The sequence below is a fragment of the Rhinolophus sinicus genome, chromosome 2, assembly GCF_057876585.1.
Source record: "Rhinolophus sinicus isolate RSI-liver-muscle chromosome 2, RSI-T2T, whole genome shotgun sequence".
In the NCBI taxonomy this organism is placed as follows: Eukaryota; Metazoa; Chordata; class Mammalia; order Chiroptera; family Rhinolophidae; genus Rhinolophus; species Rhinolophus sinicus.
This window is the reverse complement of record NC_142502.1, coordinates 37,222,194-37,237,081: the sequence shown is the minus strand read 5'-3', so window position 1 is coordinate 37,237,081 and position 14,888 is coordinate 37,222,194. Positions and strand designations below refer to the sequence as shown.

Below are 14,888 nucleotides of genomic sequence, written 5' to 3'. Positions count from 1 at the left end.
GATTTATGTTGTTTTGTTCCTTTTTGTGGGAGGAGATCCAAGAGTTCAGTTTTAGACATGTTAACTTCGTGATGTCTGAAAAATATATGAATTGAGATGTTGGGAGGGTGTTGTATATATGAGTCTGATAGTTCAGAGTAATGGTTTAAGCGAGGGATATAAATTGGGGCATCCACCGACACATAGATGATACTTAGAGGCAAAGGTGTAAGTGGATGAACTAGAGGCAGAGTGTACAGTAGTTCCCCCTCATCTGTGGTTTTTACTTCCTGTGGTTTCAGTTTCCTGCGATCTGCTACAGTCTGAAAATATTAAATGGAAAATTCCACAAATAAACAATTCCTAAGTTTCAAATTGTTTGCTGTTCTGAGTAGTATGATGAAATCTTGCTCTGTCCTGCTCAGGTCATCAATCATCCCTTTGTCCAGCAAACCCACACTATACAATGCTACCTACCCGTCAGCCACTCAGTAGCCATCTTGATTATCAAACTGACTGCCACGGTATAGCACTGTTTGTACAAGTAACCCTTATTTTACTTAATACGGCCCCAAAGTGAATTAGTGGTGATGCTAGCAATTGAATACGCTAAAAAAAGCTCTAAACTATACATATGTATAGGAAAAAGCACAGTATATGAGCTTGATCAAACAATACAGAGAATGTTTAAATAAAAAACAAATTATTACAGTGAAAGATACATTGCCATTAAGCACCCTCAAAATATCCCCCCTCGCTTTGAATACACTTATCCCATCGTTCTTGCCACTTACTGAAACAGTTCTGGAAGTCCTCTTTCATGAGTATCTTTAGTTGTGCTGTCGTGGCTGCCTCGATGTCCTGAATCATTTTGACTTTGGGGAATAGCCAGAGTCACATGGTGCCAGATCCAGTGAATAAAGTGGATGAGGACACACCGTAATGTTTTTATTCAACAAAAATTGCTGTATACCAGAAGCAATGTGTGACTTGAAGCCTTTCCATTGTGATCAAAACATGGTAAATGCTGTTGCCAAGTGCCATCCAACGGAAAGTCAGGGATCTTCAATATGGGAAGCAGAGCATCGAACCTTAGTGTGTGACAAGTTTCAACTTGTTTGGTGTGGTCAGTCAGGTGTGAGCTACAGTTGAGAGAAGGTGTGTTTTGAAGTGTCCCGTAAATCATCCTCCATCATGACAATGCTTCATGTCACACATTGCTTCTGGTATATGGCAATTTCTGCCAAATAAAAACATTACGGTGTGTCTTCATCCACCTTATTCACTGGATCAGGCACCATGCGATTTTTGTTGTTCCCCAAAGTCAAAATGATTCAGGACATCGAGGCAGCCATGACAGCGCAACTAAAGACACTCACGAAAGAGGACTTCCAGAATTGCTACAGAAAGTGGCAAGAACGATGGGATAAGTAAGTTTGAAGCGATGGGGAGTATTTTGAGGGGGATTAATGGCAATGAGTCTTTTACTGTAATATTTTTTTTAAACATTCGTATTTTTTTTATCACATCTCATATACGGAGTTCAGTACTAGTACTATCCACAGTTTTAGGCATACACTGAGGATTTTAGAACATATCCCCTGTGAATAAGGGGGGACTACAGTATAGATGAAAAGTGGACCCAGGACCTGAGTATCCAACATTCAGAAGTTGCTTAGATAACACAAAGAAGGAGAAACAGCAGCCATAGGAATGTGTAGTGTCACAGATGTGAAGAGAACTTTCACACAAAACAAATGGTACACTAATTAAAATACTTACAGTAAAAAGTGAACTGAAAAGAGAAGAATCCACTAGATTCATCATTACAGAAGTTACGAGTAACCTTGAGATGAGCAGGATGTGCAGTTCTGACAGAGTTAGAGTCAATGTCAAATCTAAGTGGGCTGAGGAGTTAATAGAGTGAGCCAAGTGGGGACAGTGGGGACAGATTATGTTTTGCTAATTGGTGAAAGTCAGAGAAATAGGCTAGTAGATGAAGAAGATGTGAAGTCAAAGGGAGTTTCTTTTTGTGTGTGTTTTGTTCTGTTTTATTTTAAGATGGGACACCTGAAGGCATGTCTGCACACTGATACCAACATTAAAAAAGGACATGTCGGAAGTGCAATCTTCTCATATATTAGTCATTTACAATATAAGATTTATAAGAGGATCTTGGCAAATAAAAATTCAGAAATTTAACTAGAATGTAATGCTGTTGAAAAATTAAAATCCACATTTCACTAAGTCCCATATAGCCTCATCTAAGTGCTATGGTAAACCTAAAGGAGTTGTATCAAACTCACCTTTATGCTATTTCTGAACTTTTGAAGTAGAAGAAAAAATAAAGTGAATAGAACAAGCAATGCTAAATGTAGAAGTCAAATACATGAATGAGATTATCTACTGAAGGGAATGGTGCAATGAAGGTACAATTAGAAACAAACGAAAACACTATGGGAGTGAAAGATACAGGTAAGAATTCAAACACACAGAAACACAAGATTTATATAATACAAAGCTATGATCTAAATTATCACATCACTGGACCTCATAGTGACCAATGTTAGACTGAAATTAGTTAAAAAAAGAGTAAATAACTTTAAGAGTATGATTTAAAAATAAAACTGAATTAAGTATTAGCATGAGAATGAACTTCAAAATACAATGAAATAAATTTCTTGTCAATGAAAAACTTGTTAAAATACAAACTTCCTCAGAAAGTGATTTTTGTCATTTTCTTTATCTGAATGCTGATGTAAACATAGCAAACTATTAGGCAGCATGTGGAAGACTACTGGGATACTGAAAAAAAAATGAAGATAAGTATATTTCCTAGTAAAACACAAAAACAGGAAAGAACAAGGAGATAAAAGTCAACACTTGAAGTACTATCACTGTTACATCTACTACAAACACTTTTATAGTGCTTGTTACGTGACAGGCACTGTTATAAGCCCTTTATATTTTTCACATGTATCCTCACAATAACTCTGATGACAATAATACAATTATCCTCCATCTTACAGATGGGTAACTGAGATCTCACCCTCACACAACTAGTAAACAGCAGGTAGTCTGACTACAGAGTCCATGGTGCTAACAACTATACTGCACAGTCTATTATATGTATCAACAATGGCATGGCAAATGTTCTAGTGTAGGACAGAATGACTCCATTTGGATATTATGAGAAATCACACACTATGAAAATTAATGTATTTTATTCCCAGGAGCATTTTACTTCTTGGATTGCTTTTTACATGACTTGAAATCCTATTGTTAATTTTTTTTTTTTTTTGCCAGAAGAACAATAGAGAAAATACTATTCTGTCGGGAAAAAAAAAAAAAAAGAATCATTCAATATATCAATAAAAAGAGGCCAAAATCTATGTTCTGTACCTCCAAAACTCAGAATCATATTTGCTATACAAAAGGAGTCCTACTGAGTTTTTCCTAGAATTCCTCATCACTGCTTGCTCTATGATGTATCTGATGCTAAACACACGGAAAGTTAAAATTTAATGTGAAACACATTTAGAGATAAAGAGTACATCATCCAAAGAACTGTAACAGCTGCAGCTTTTCTCTACCTTCTTTGAACTATTAATGAATGGTCAAGTGAAACTCAGATATTAAATGAACGGTTAAAAAGAAAAGTGTGTGTATAAGATCTATATGCTTTACCATCAGAGAATTCTAATTTTAGAAATCTAATTGCCTTATTTCTTAGATAAAGCATTCTCAGTAACCTCCTGATCTCATGCTTGAAAAGGTTACTTAGTAGAAAGGGGGGTGAAATCACAAACCTAGGAAAATTTGTTTAATTCAGTTGCTTTTAAAGGTAATAATTTGTAGACAGGGAAGTAAATTATGTGTCTAAATATGACTAAAACATTAAGAATTTATGGTGTCTAGCTCAAATACCTCTACTCCCCCACCACCACCAGCCCCCAACTATTTGAACATGATAAATAAAATGCTAAGGATATACACTCAACCAAAAAGATTTAAACCTTGGGAAACTGAAGTTAAAGAATATGATTAACATCAAGGAGCAAAATTTGGGCCTCAAGATAAATCATTCATTTCTCGCCCTCTTTCAAGACTATATTATGGCAGGAATCCAGTTGAATACCAACCCAGGGAATCCCCAGTTAATTCCTGAGTAAACTGAATAATCTGCAAAATGCCTCTAGTTTAATCAAACAAAAATGGAAGACACTTTAAGAATACAGAATCAAAATGAAGACAAAGGCCATAATATAAAAAAGGAATGGCTATAATTTACTTCATTTATATTACATGAAGACAAATTACCTTTAAATATGACTTTAAAAATTAGCTTATTTAAAATTCTTTTTGAAAGTATATAGAACATATGCTTTTTTGCATGTTTTTGCAACACTGAAACTGTATTTCAAATAAAATTTAGCACCTTACCTTAGACCAAAGATGTGTGATTGTTCATAGTTGAATAAAGAACGAATCTTAGCTTCAGAATTCAAAATTACAAGTCTATCAATAATATCCTGAAAAAGAAAGACTTAGAGTGAGACTGTGCTTGACTAAACCATTTAAAGAAAACCAAATCAACAGATTATTTATTCAGATTTGTGGTTCTCAAACTTGGCTTTACTTTTTTTTTTCTTCAGTTCATACTATTGGTCTCTTTTTATTCCAACAAAACTACTATTTATGTTGTCGTAATAAAGATTTTTACAAAAGTTTTTGTTCCGTTGGCAGAAATGCCAAATTAGACAACTGTCCTTGAGGTTTTAGACAGTTTTGCTTTAAGTTCTAGATAGAGAAACTTCAGTTCTGATATAATAGCAACTGGAATTATAAACATATTCCATAAAGCAGTACTTAGATTCAGAAGTGAACCGTACATTTTACATATCATGTTCAAACACTGTAATGAAATTATCTTTGGTAACTTATTATTACAGGAAACATTACCTAATATTCTAATTTTCCCATATAAATTGCTATCATTTATAGATTTCCACATCTCCTGAAGCAGTATCTAGCTTGGTACTACTCAGAATGCCAGTCCATGAAATATTGGTTGCTGGTCTATGAGATGACGGGGAGGTTGTGAAAGAATGTGTCCCTAGGCACACTCTCATTCAGCTGGTATTGTTTCATAGCAAGACTTTCTTGATGAAGGAAGCAGTGTGTTGATTTACATTCCTTAATTAGCGTGAAGAATCCATGTGGCATTTCTTAAGTTCTTTCACATTTTTCAACAGTGGGATATTCTAAAAACCAAAAATACCAGTACTTTGCTCATTTTTTCAAATCTCTCTTCAATTGAGACCCTGCCTTAATCTATTGGCTTTACATCTGAATCACCTAGGGAGCTGTTTAAAAACTAAACAATATTACTAATCCCTGAAATCTCATCCCTAGAGATTCTGAAATAACTGGTCTGGGTGTGTGGCCTGGGCATTAAGAATTGTGAAAGTTCCTGAAATGAATTATCTAATGTTTAGCCAAAGTGGAGACTTACTAATTTATACCCTATCCTGGTAGTACTATGCGAGTAGCTTATGAAGCCAGTTAAATACTGATTAAACTGCTAAAAATGTAAAGTACTTTGAAAATTAAATATGAAATCTACAAGTGTGAAGCAGATTGCTCATGTGAATTTAAATTCAAGATATTTCTGTGACCAATTGGGCAAAAAAGGGAAGGTTTTGCTAAGGAGTAAAATCACGTAATATTTACTGAGGTCTGTGTGGATGATAGAACAAATGTCATATCATCAAATAAGTAAGAAGTGAGGCAATGAGTTTGTAAGGAGAAGGATATAATGGATATCTCAAAATCACATTTGAAAAAATATTAATCAAAATATAACAAAAGTAAGATTATTTAAACTTACGTAGTAAAAGTTTATATCCAACACTTAGGAATCTATTTACCATTCCACAGGTATCTTGTAAAAATGTGTAAACAATATTAGCAAAATAATTTACAATCAGAAAATATTAAACTGACTAACAATCAATAATAAAAAGATTGCTATCTTAAAATACTCTTCCATTGTAGTCTGCTGCTTAGCTGGAGACTCCTTGTTTCAGACATTATCATACTAGAACATGAGCTAAGTAACTCATTCATATCCCAGCTTCATATTCATATTCTCATTAATTGACAGTCCTGATTTAGCTGCGGTTACTGAGCCACGGAGCTCTCCTTGACTTGCCCTGGCACCCGGATGTGATTAAGTAAGTAGTCTTTGCTGTACACATAGGAGCGACTGGTTTGCTATGTAGTTCTTCAAATAGGTATATATTTTTACTGCTTAATATTGTAATTGTTAAGACATTATCTATCATTATCGTTTTACTATAGTAAATCTTCACAGGTTGATCTCAAATTGATTATGTATCACTAGCCTTCTCTTATCTGAGAGGAGAGAGACTGCCAATTAGTTCTGTGCATAGTAGCTTCTGAAAGGGTTACTATAGATTTCTCTTCATTCAGAGGGTACTAGCACAAGCCACTAAAACTGACACAGCTATCTGAATCATAAACTCAGATTATTTGATAGCCAACGATACCTTGTGACTCTAAAGTTCTAGCTCTGAATCTAAGTACTAGATACTGTACAAATAAAAAAGACAGAGACTGTATTACCAACAAACTAATGAAAGAGTAGATTGCAGCCATCTATCTTTGAAAATGCATTTTCAAAGAACATTACAGTAAATAATTTCTCCCTCAAAGGGGATTACATTGATGGATCACCACTTAGGAAAGAAAACAAAATTCCTAGGAAGCCCACCTTATGGAGAACTTCAGTTTTTAAGCATTGAAATGTGTGTCAATAAGGCAATCGGTTTCCTACATAAACAGCTTCCCAGCAATAAGCTAGTGCAAGAAAGATTTGGGACTCACAAAAAGTAGTCTGAAACTCTGTCTTTTTAAAGACTATTACCCAGCTTAAGAATACATTCAATAATTTAGTAGGCCAGAATGAGACCAAAACTGGAAAAACAAAGAGGAATATCTAGCTATATAGATAGCTACACATTTGAGGGCCTACTCTATTTACAATTGCCCCAATGGCTGTGTCTCTGCTATCTGACTGACCCCTGTTATGAAAGGGCCAGGTGAAGAGTGAGGGATTGCTCAACCATAATTCCAATATCCCTGCAGCTGCACTACTAGGAGTGCCTTGTGACTGGTTAGTCCATGAACATCCATAAATAAACTCAGTCTGTTAAGGAAGGTCCTTCCTTGTTCTACGTGGGGAGTGGGTTGGTCCATTCCGTCTGCTATAACAATACGATAGACTGGGTGGCTTAGCTTATAAACAACAGAAATTTTACTTCCCAAGGTTCTGGAGGCTGAGAAATCCAAGATCAAGGTGCCAGAAAATTCTGTGTCTGGTGAGGGCCTACTTTCTGCTTCATAGACAGTCGTGTTTTCATTGTGTCTTCACATGGCAGAAGAGGCAAGGGATTCCTCTCGGATCTCTTTTTTTGAGGCACTAATCACCTCAAAAAGGCCCCACCTCCAAATACCATCACATTGGGAATAAGATTTCAACATAATAATTTTAGGGGCATAGAAAGATTCAGTCTATAGCAGGGAGGTAGAGGAAAATGCCACTCTCGTTTGGTGGTATAGTGAGTTAAATTGTGACAATGTCCCCATGTCATCCCCAAAAAAAGATCCCCAAAAAAATATAGTTCTATGTCATAATTCCCAGATCCTATGATTGATACCCTGTTTGGAAAAAAAGGTCTTTGACTAAACTAAGGATCTTGACATAAGATCATCCAGGTTTATCCAAGTGGTAACTAAACTAAGGATCTTGACATAAGATCATCCAGGTTTATCCAAGTAGGCCCCAAATCTAATGACAACTGTCCTTATAAGAGAAAGACAAAGGGAGATTTAAGACAGAAGAGAAGAGGCTTTGTTAAGATGGAGGCAGAAAGGAGAATTATGCAGCAACAAGTTTTGAAATGCCTGGAACACCCAGAAGCTGGAAGAAGCAAGGAAAAGTTCTCCCCTGGAGCCTTTGGAGGGAATGTGGCCTTGTTGTCACCTTGATTTCAGATTTTAGGAATCCAGACTGTGAAAGAATGAATTTCTGTTGTTTTAAGCCACCTGGTTTCTCGTAATGTGTTATGGGAGCCATAGAAAACTAGTACAAGGTGAGATGGTGAAGATGTCATTATTTATTAATGGGTAGTCCCATGTCCTTTAATATAAAGAATGCCATCCGAGAGGAACATGCTAATGATAATTACAGCCAACAATTATATATCACTTATCTGCTAGGCAGTGGTTTAAATTTTTATATTTCATTTAATTCAACTCATTTAATTGTCACAATAACCCTGAAATAGGAATGTCATTGCCCTCTTGTAACACAGGAGAAAACTAAGTGCTAACTTTTCCAAGGTCACACAGCTTGCAAAAGGCAGAATTAGAAATCTAATCTAAGCAGTCTGGCTTCGGAATACAAACTCTTAACAACCGCACTACACATATGTCTTTCAATAAAGCCAAGATGGACAGTAATAATAGGAAAGGGTACTACATGGAGGGGTGACCAACAGAGAGAGACAGACACACAGACAGATGTGGACCTGACTGCGTTCAAAGTTCTATTTCCATTTGTCCCTGATTTTCCTACAAATTGGCTATGAAAGTTAATATATTTCTTCTTTTGCCTAAATTAACTCTAGTTTCTCCAATAACCAAAGGGGTCCGATCTAATATATCACTTATATAACTGAAAGTTGAGTGACAGAAATTAAAAAGTAATTGAAAATTGTACCTGTTAGAGGAAAATATTTTTGTGTCCTTCACCTTTAATATACCAAAGTACAATCAGAGAGTTGTTCGCAGGGCCTAGCATTTTGGTAGATACCAGATACAAAGCCGATGAAAAGTTAAAGCCAAATATCCCCAAAATATAAAGAATTCCCTAAAATTGAGAGGAAAAAGAGTAACACAAATAGAAATATAGCAAAAATATACTGAAAGACCTTAAAGAGAGGAAGAGATGTCAATGGCCATTAAACATATGAAAAGATGTTCAGTTCATAATAAGGAAAATATAAATTAACACTTCTCTCCTGTCAAACAGACAAATATCTAAATCTCTGACCATCTATAATCTTCTTAATAACCTGCCAGGAAAAAAGCACTACAATATCTTATTCATGGGAATGCAGAGGATTAGTCCCTGTGGATGAAAATCTAACAATGCACGAGGTATGATCAAAAAATACGGTGAATGCTTAAATTTTAAAAATTTATTACAGTAAAAGACACATTGCCATTAATCTCCCTCAAAATACTCCCCCTCACTTTGAACACATTTATCCCACCGTTCTTGCCACTTTCTGAAAAAGTTCTGGAAGTCCTTTTTTGTGTCTTTACTTCATCTTCCATCATAACAATGCTCCATGTCACACATCGATTCAAGTACAGCAATTTCTGTCAAATAAAAACATCACAGTGTGTCCTCATCCACCTTATTCACCAGATCTGGCATTGTGCAACTTCTGGCTCTTCCCCAAAGTCAAAATGACCATGAAAGGTAAATGTTTTGAATGGATTCAGGACATTGAGGCAGCCATGACAGTGCAACTAAAGACACTCATAAAAGAGGACTTCCAGGTCTGCTTCAGAAGGTGGCAATCTTAATCTTAAACTTAATACAGTCATTGCTGAGAAAAGATTTTTATAGATGTAATTAGTCCCTAATTAGTTGTATTTAAAATAGGATTTTATCAGGATGGCCCTGATCTCATCACATCAGCCATGTAAAAGCAGAGTTTTCTCCCACTGATCACAGAAGAGGAAGTCAGAGAGATTCACAGCAGGAGAGGGGTTTGATTTTAGGGTGATTTTTCATTGCTGACATGAAAGGGCCACAGGGCAATGCCCTGAGGCCACCCCCTACTTGACAACCAGCAGAAAATCAGGCATTTCAGTCCTTCAACTGTAAGAAACTGAACAATAAGAATAAATTTGAAAGTGGATTTTTCCCCAGAGCCTCCAGACAAGCACTCAGCCTAGCCCAAACTTTGATTTCCGCCTTGTAATACTCAGAACAGAAAACACAGGCACACAGTGCTCCACATCACACCTACAAAACCGGGAGTTAAGAAATAGGTGTTTTAATTTGCTAATTTGGCAACAATTTGCTACACAGAAATAGAAAAAAACACACACATATACTGGCAAATACAATATCTGAGTAGTATAAGGTAAAGCTATTAATATTGGCGTATTTTACAATAGCAAAAGACATCTAAAAAAAGCAAGTGCCCACCAATAGATGACTGAATGAATAAACTATAGCCCTCATCCGTACAAAACAGTACTATGCAACTATTAGAAGTGATGAGAAGAGCTCTATATACTGCTGTGGAGTAATCGAAAAGATAATAGAATTAAAACGAAAAGGCAAAGGGCAAGGTGTAGTGTTTATACACCTTGTAGTGTATTATCTTTTGCTTATGAAATCTGGGGGAAAGAAAATATACATATTTTTTAAAGGGACAGAGGATAAATCAAAAACTCAGAATTGTTAGCTATAGAGCAGTGCTGTACACAGAACTTACTTCAACAATTGCAATGCTCTCTTTGTGCTGTCCAACGTGGTAGCCACTGGCCACATATGGGAACTTGAATGGGGATGGTACTTAAAGAAAATGAATTTCTAACTCTATTTATTTATAATTAATCTAAATATCTACATGTGGCTAGTAGCTATTTTATTGAAAGTCAAACTCTATGACAAGAGAGGGAAAAGGGTATTAATATATAAGAGCATTCTATAAATAAACCTTGATACATACTGGAATCACATATTTTTCTACAATTTAAAAGACAAAATGAAGACAAAAAGAAAAAAGGAAACAACCTCTCTAAATTTAAAACACGCTGAAACAAACCTATCAACTTAGTGGCATAGCCAGGCTAAATAGATGTACTTACTTCAAATGACTTTACAACACAATATTTTGATTATAAATTACCAGTGGCATATATTCTAAGAACAAAACTAACTGAAAAGAAATATAAGATCTCCTTCCATCACTCTGGTAAGGTGGGCGTTGGGGTGGCATGAGGGGAAAAGGGGTCAAATATATGGTGATGGAAGGAAAACTGACTCTGGGTGGTGAACACACAATGTGATACATAGATGAGGTATTACATAAAAGTACACTTGAAACCTACATAATTTTACCAACCAATGTCACCCCAATAAATTTAATTAAATAAATAAAATAAAATCTAATTCTTAAAAAAAAAAGAAGTATCAGCATGCATTCACTAATCTTATTTTAAAACTACTGTATGTAAATTGTACAATAAAATAAGTAAGTTTGATCATGCATTAGGAATCAAGTTTTCCAGTGAAAGAGAAAAATAAATAAGAAATACAAAATATCAACATAGGCTTATGATTAATTTTTCTCTTAAAAAAAACAAAACAAGAAACTATGTTTTCCCCTTGGCTGTCCACTGAAAGAACTAGTAATAATGACAACCCTAAACAGTGAACATTCCTAGTATCTAGGTTATAGTTTCTAAATACCACTTCCTACTAAAAGGAACAAGGACTAGTTGAAGATGGCTGGTCCCAGCCCTGAGCCAGAAAATGTATAGAATTGGAACATCTTATATAAGAAAGCAAAAAAGCAAAATATCAAAAACTAATAAGTGTATGTCAAAAGGACTCAGTAGCCAAAGAAGAAATAACTTGATCATCAAAACCAATAATGACTGCATCGGATTGAAACATACACATATAAAAACTGGAAGTTCATAATGACAATAATCAAAGCTCTTTTGGATATAATAAACCACCAATTCATTACTATGAAAATGTACTAAAAAAGCAGAATGAGTGAAGCATGTATTCTGCCATTGCAGAAAGAGCTGTATTTCAGGGTTTATTTATTAAATAATTCCAGTTAAATACACAAAGAATGACAGAACTAGGAACACTATTTCACACCTCCTAATGAAACAATGTTAATGTAACCCAGGACAAATAACAGTTTCTCCAAAAAATCAATGACATGAAAACAAAGAGGGAGAACTCTTTTAGAATAAAAGAGATTTAAAAGACATAATGACTGGATGCAACATATGGACCTTGTTTGGATCATAACTTGAATGACTGTAAAAAAAGGATATCTTTGAGACATCAAAGGAAACTTCCATATAGATGACATATTAGACAATACTAAGGGGTTACAGCTAATATTTTAGATGTGATACAGCCACAATGATTTACTGGGTGGTCATTCATATCAAAATAAAACCCAAAGAAGTCCTTATTAATTAGAGATAAAATATTTACAGATGAATTGACATTATGCCCAAAATATGCTTTACAATTCTCCAGGGGGGGAAAAAAGCTGGAGTAACGGAGAGAAAACTGGAAAATGGCTAGGGAATAGGTGGAAGAACACAGATAGAATGCTGATAAAAGCTGAAGTTCAGTAATGGAGAGAGAGTTCATTATACTATTTTTATTGCATGTAAGTTTGAAAATGCCCACCAAATAAAGCCCACACGTGTATGTGCACACGTATGTGAGGGCGCACAATTCTTCAGTATCATTTCCTAGTGTTCCTGCCATCACCTGATTCCCAAAGAAAATAAAATGATTGAACTAAATCCTTTTGAACAAAGCCTAAGAAGAAACCAAATCATTAAGAAATAATAAAATAGAGAGGTTACTGAGAATCTACCATGCTCATAGTAGCAAAAAAATTTTTTTTTTAATCCCAAAACCCAGCTTGCTGGACTTTCAGGGCAAAAGGCAAATAAGACACAGTTCTTCTCCTCATGGTATTACGGTATATTAGGAGAGACAATACAAAAATAATTATAAAATAATGTGACATATGCTTTATTCATGGACAAGGTGCTATGACAGTACATTAAGAGGAACCCACTAAAAATGTGATGAAAGATGGACAGGGAAGACTTCACAGAAGAAGTAAAGCATGAATGAAGTCCTGAAGAATAAGGAGGTGCTATCAAACCAAAAAATAGGTTATATACCTTCCAGACTCCAAAGAAACTTGTCCAAAGACTCTGGATGTTGAGAGTGGAAGGTAAGAGAACAAAAGAGGACTTTGAGAAATAAGGAGAAGCTGAACACCATATAAAGGAATATGGACTATGCATGGCGGCAAAGGGAAAGATTTTAAACAACCGAATGACTATATCTGGTTCTCTCTCTCTCTCTCTCTCTCTGTGTCTTTTGGTTTTCATTTTGAAGGACCACTTTGATTATAAATTAGTATGAGGATAAATCAGGGGTTAAAAGTAGAAGAAAACGAGCAATTAAGATCTTACTGAAATAATCTAGCAAGAAATGAGGGTCAAAGCTAAGGTGATCTCAATAGGAATAGAAAAGTAAATAAGACCAAGTTGTTAGGAAAGTAAAAATCTATAAATTGTAATTAATTTTAGCTATAGAAAGGAGTCAACAATGAATTCCAATGAATTCCAGGTTTCTAGCTTATGCAACTGTGTGGATGATGCTGACATATGCTGAGATAGGAAAATAGAAAATGGAATTCATTTAGGATGGAGAATACATTATATTCAATAGTTGTAGACATGGTAAGACTAAGATGCCTATCAGTTTTCCAGATGTTCATTGTCTGGTAGAAATCTTGGTACAGATCTGGCAGTCAAGTGAGTGATATAGGTCAGAGAGTTCTCGGTGTACAACTGAAGCGACGGAACTGGATGAGATCAACCTGGAGAACATATGACAGACACAGGAAGAGAAATCCACAAAGAAGACAATGAAGGAGAGATGAGAGAAGCTGGAAGAGAACCAGAAGTAGTACCACAGTCAATAAGGAGGACTGGATCAACTGTGCCAAATGCCACAAGGTGGCGAATTAAAGGAATGAGGAGGTTCCATTTGGTAAAGGAATTACATATTTATTGGTGACTTTTGGCAGAACAATTTCAGTTAAGGAGTACAGCAAGATGCCAAATTACAGTGGCTTCCAGAGCTGATAGAGGAGAAAGAAGTAGACTTCAGGTATGGGCAATTTTTTCAGGAAGCTTTTCAGGAAGGAAACTAAAAAGGAAACCATAGAGCGGTAGCTACAGAAGACACAGGTCAAGGGAGTTGTTTGTTTATTTTAACAGAGTTTATACATGTTTAAATTATGATGGGAAGAAGTGATTCTCCTACAAGGTTAAAATAAAGTTACCAGGAGAGGTAGAATAACAAAGCTATTTGCAGTTAAGTATTTTAAGATTAAATAAAAAAAAATCTCTCCCTAAGTGAAAAGATATTTTTGAATATACACTCTAGATAGCCATGAAAACTTAACAGAACAAACATCCAAGCTATTGCTCTAGATTAAATGATGCAGCTCATTTGTACTTAGTTCCCATAATCAATTTCAGTAAAGGAAATAATATTAGGGATATTTTCAAAAACTATTCATTAGACATCTACTATGTTCTAGATTCTAAGGTTGACTAAGATCTTACATGCTCTCAGGTACTCAGTGTTATCAGGAAAGACAGGCAGGTAACTGGCTAATTATAAAACTACTTGAGAAGTGCCAAAATACAAGTAAGCACAAAACAAAATTGGATCCCTTCAAGGAAAAAAGAATATAAAATAAAACTTTAATGATAGAAGTACCTACCTTTATCTTTTATTCATATAGATTATCAAAACTTTTCCAACGTAGAGAAAGTTTAAAAAAATTAAAATGTTTAGAGCTATCAAGAATTAAAAGTATTCAAAAGAGCAGAACCATGTAAAAAAAACACACCACCATACAGGACAAATGACCAGAAAAATTAAAAAGTAAAGATTAATTGTACAATTTCAGTATTAATCAAATAATTCTTTACTAATGCATATA

At 35.1% G+C, this 14,888-nt stretch overlaps 1 protein-coding gene across 1 annotated transcript in view; it reads right to left on the bottom strand.

Moving 5' to 3' along the window:
- TBC1D32 (TBC1 domain family member 32) overlaps positions 1 to 14,888 on the bottom strand; it is a 182,894-nt gene that overhangs the window by 85,413 nt on the left and 82,593 nt on the right. Inside the window, exon 24 of the mRNA XM_088795491.1 lies at positions 4,423 to 4,511. Coding sequence (XP_088651617.1) covers positions 4,423 to 4,511 — 89 coding nt within the window. The remainder of the gene's footprint in view (positions 1 to 4,422; positions 4,512 to 14,888) is intronic.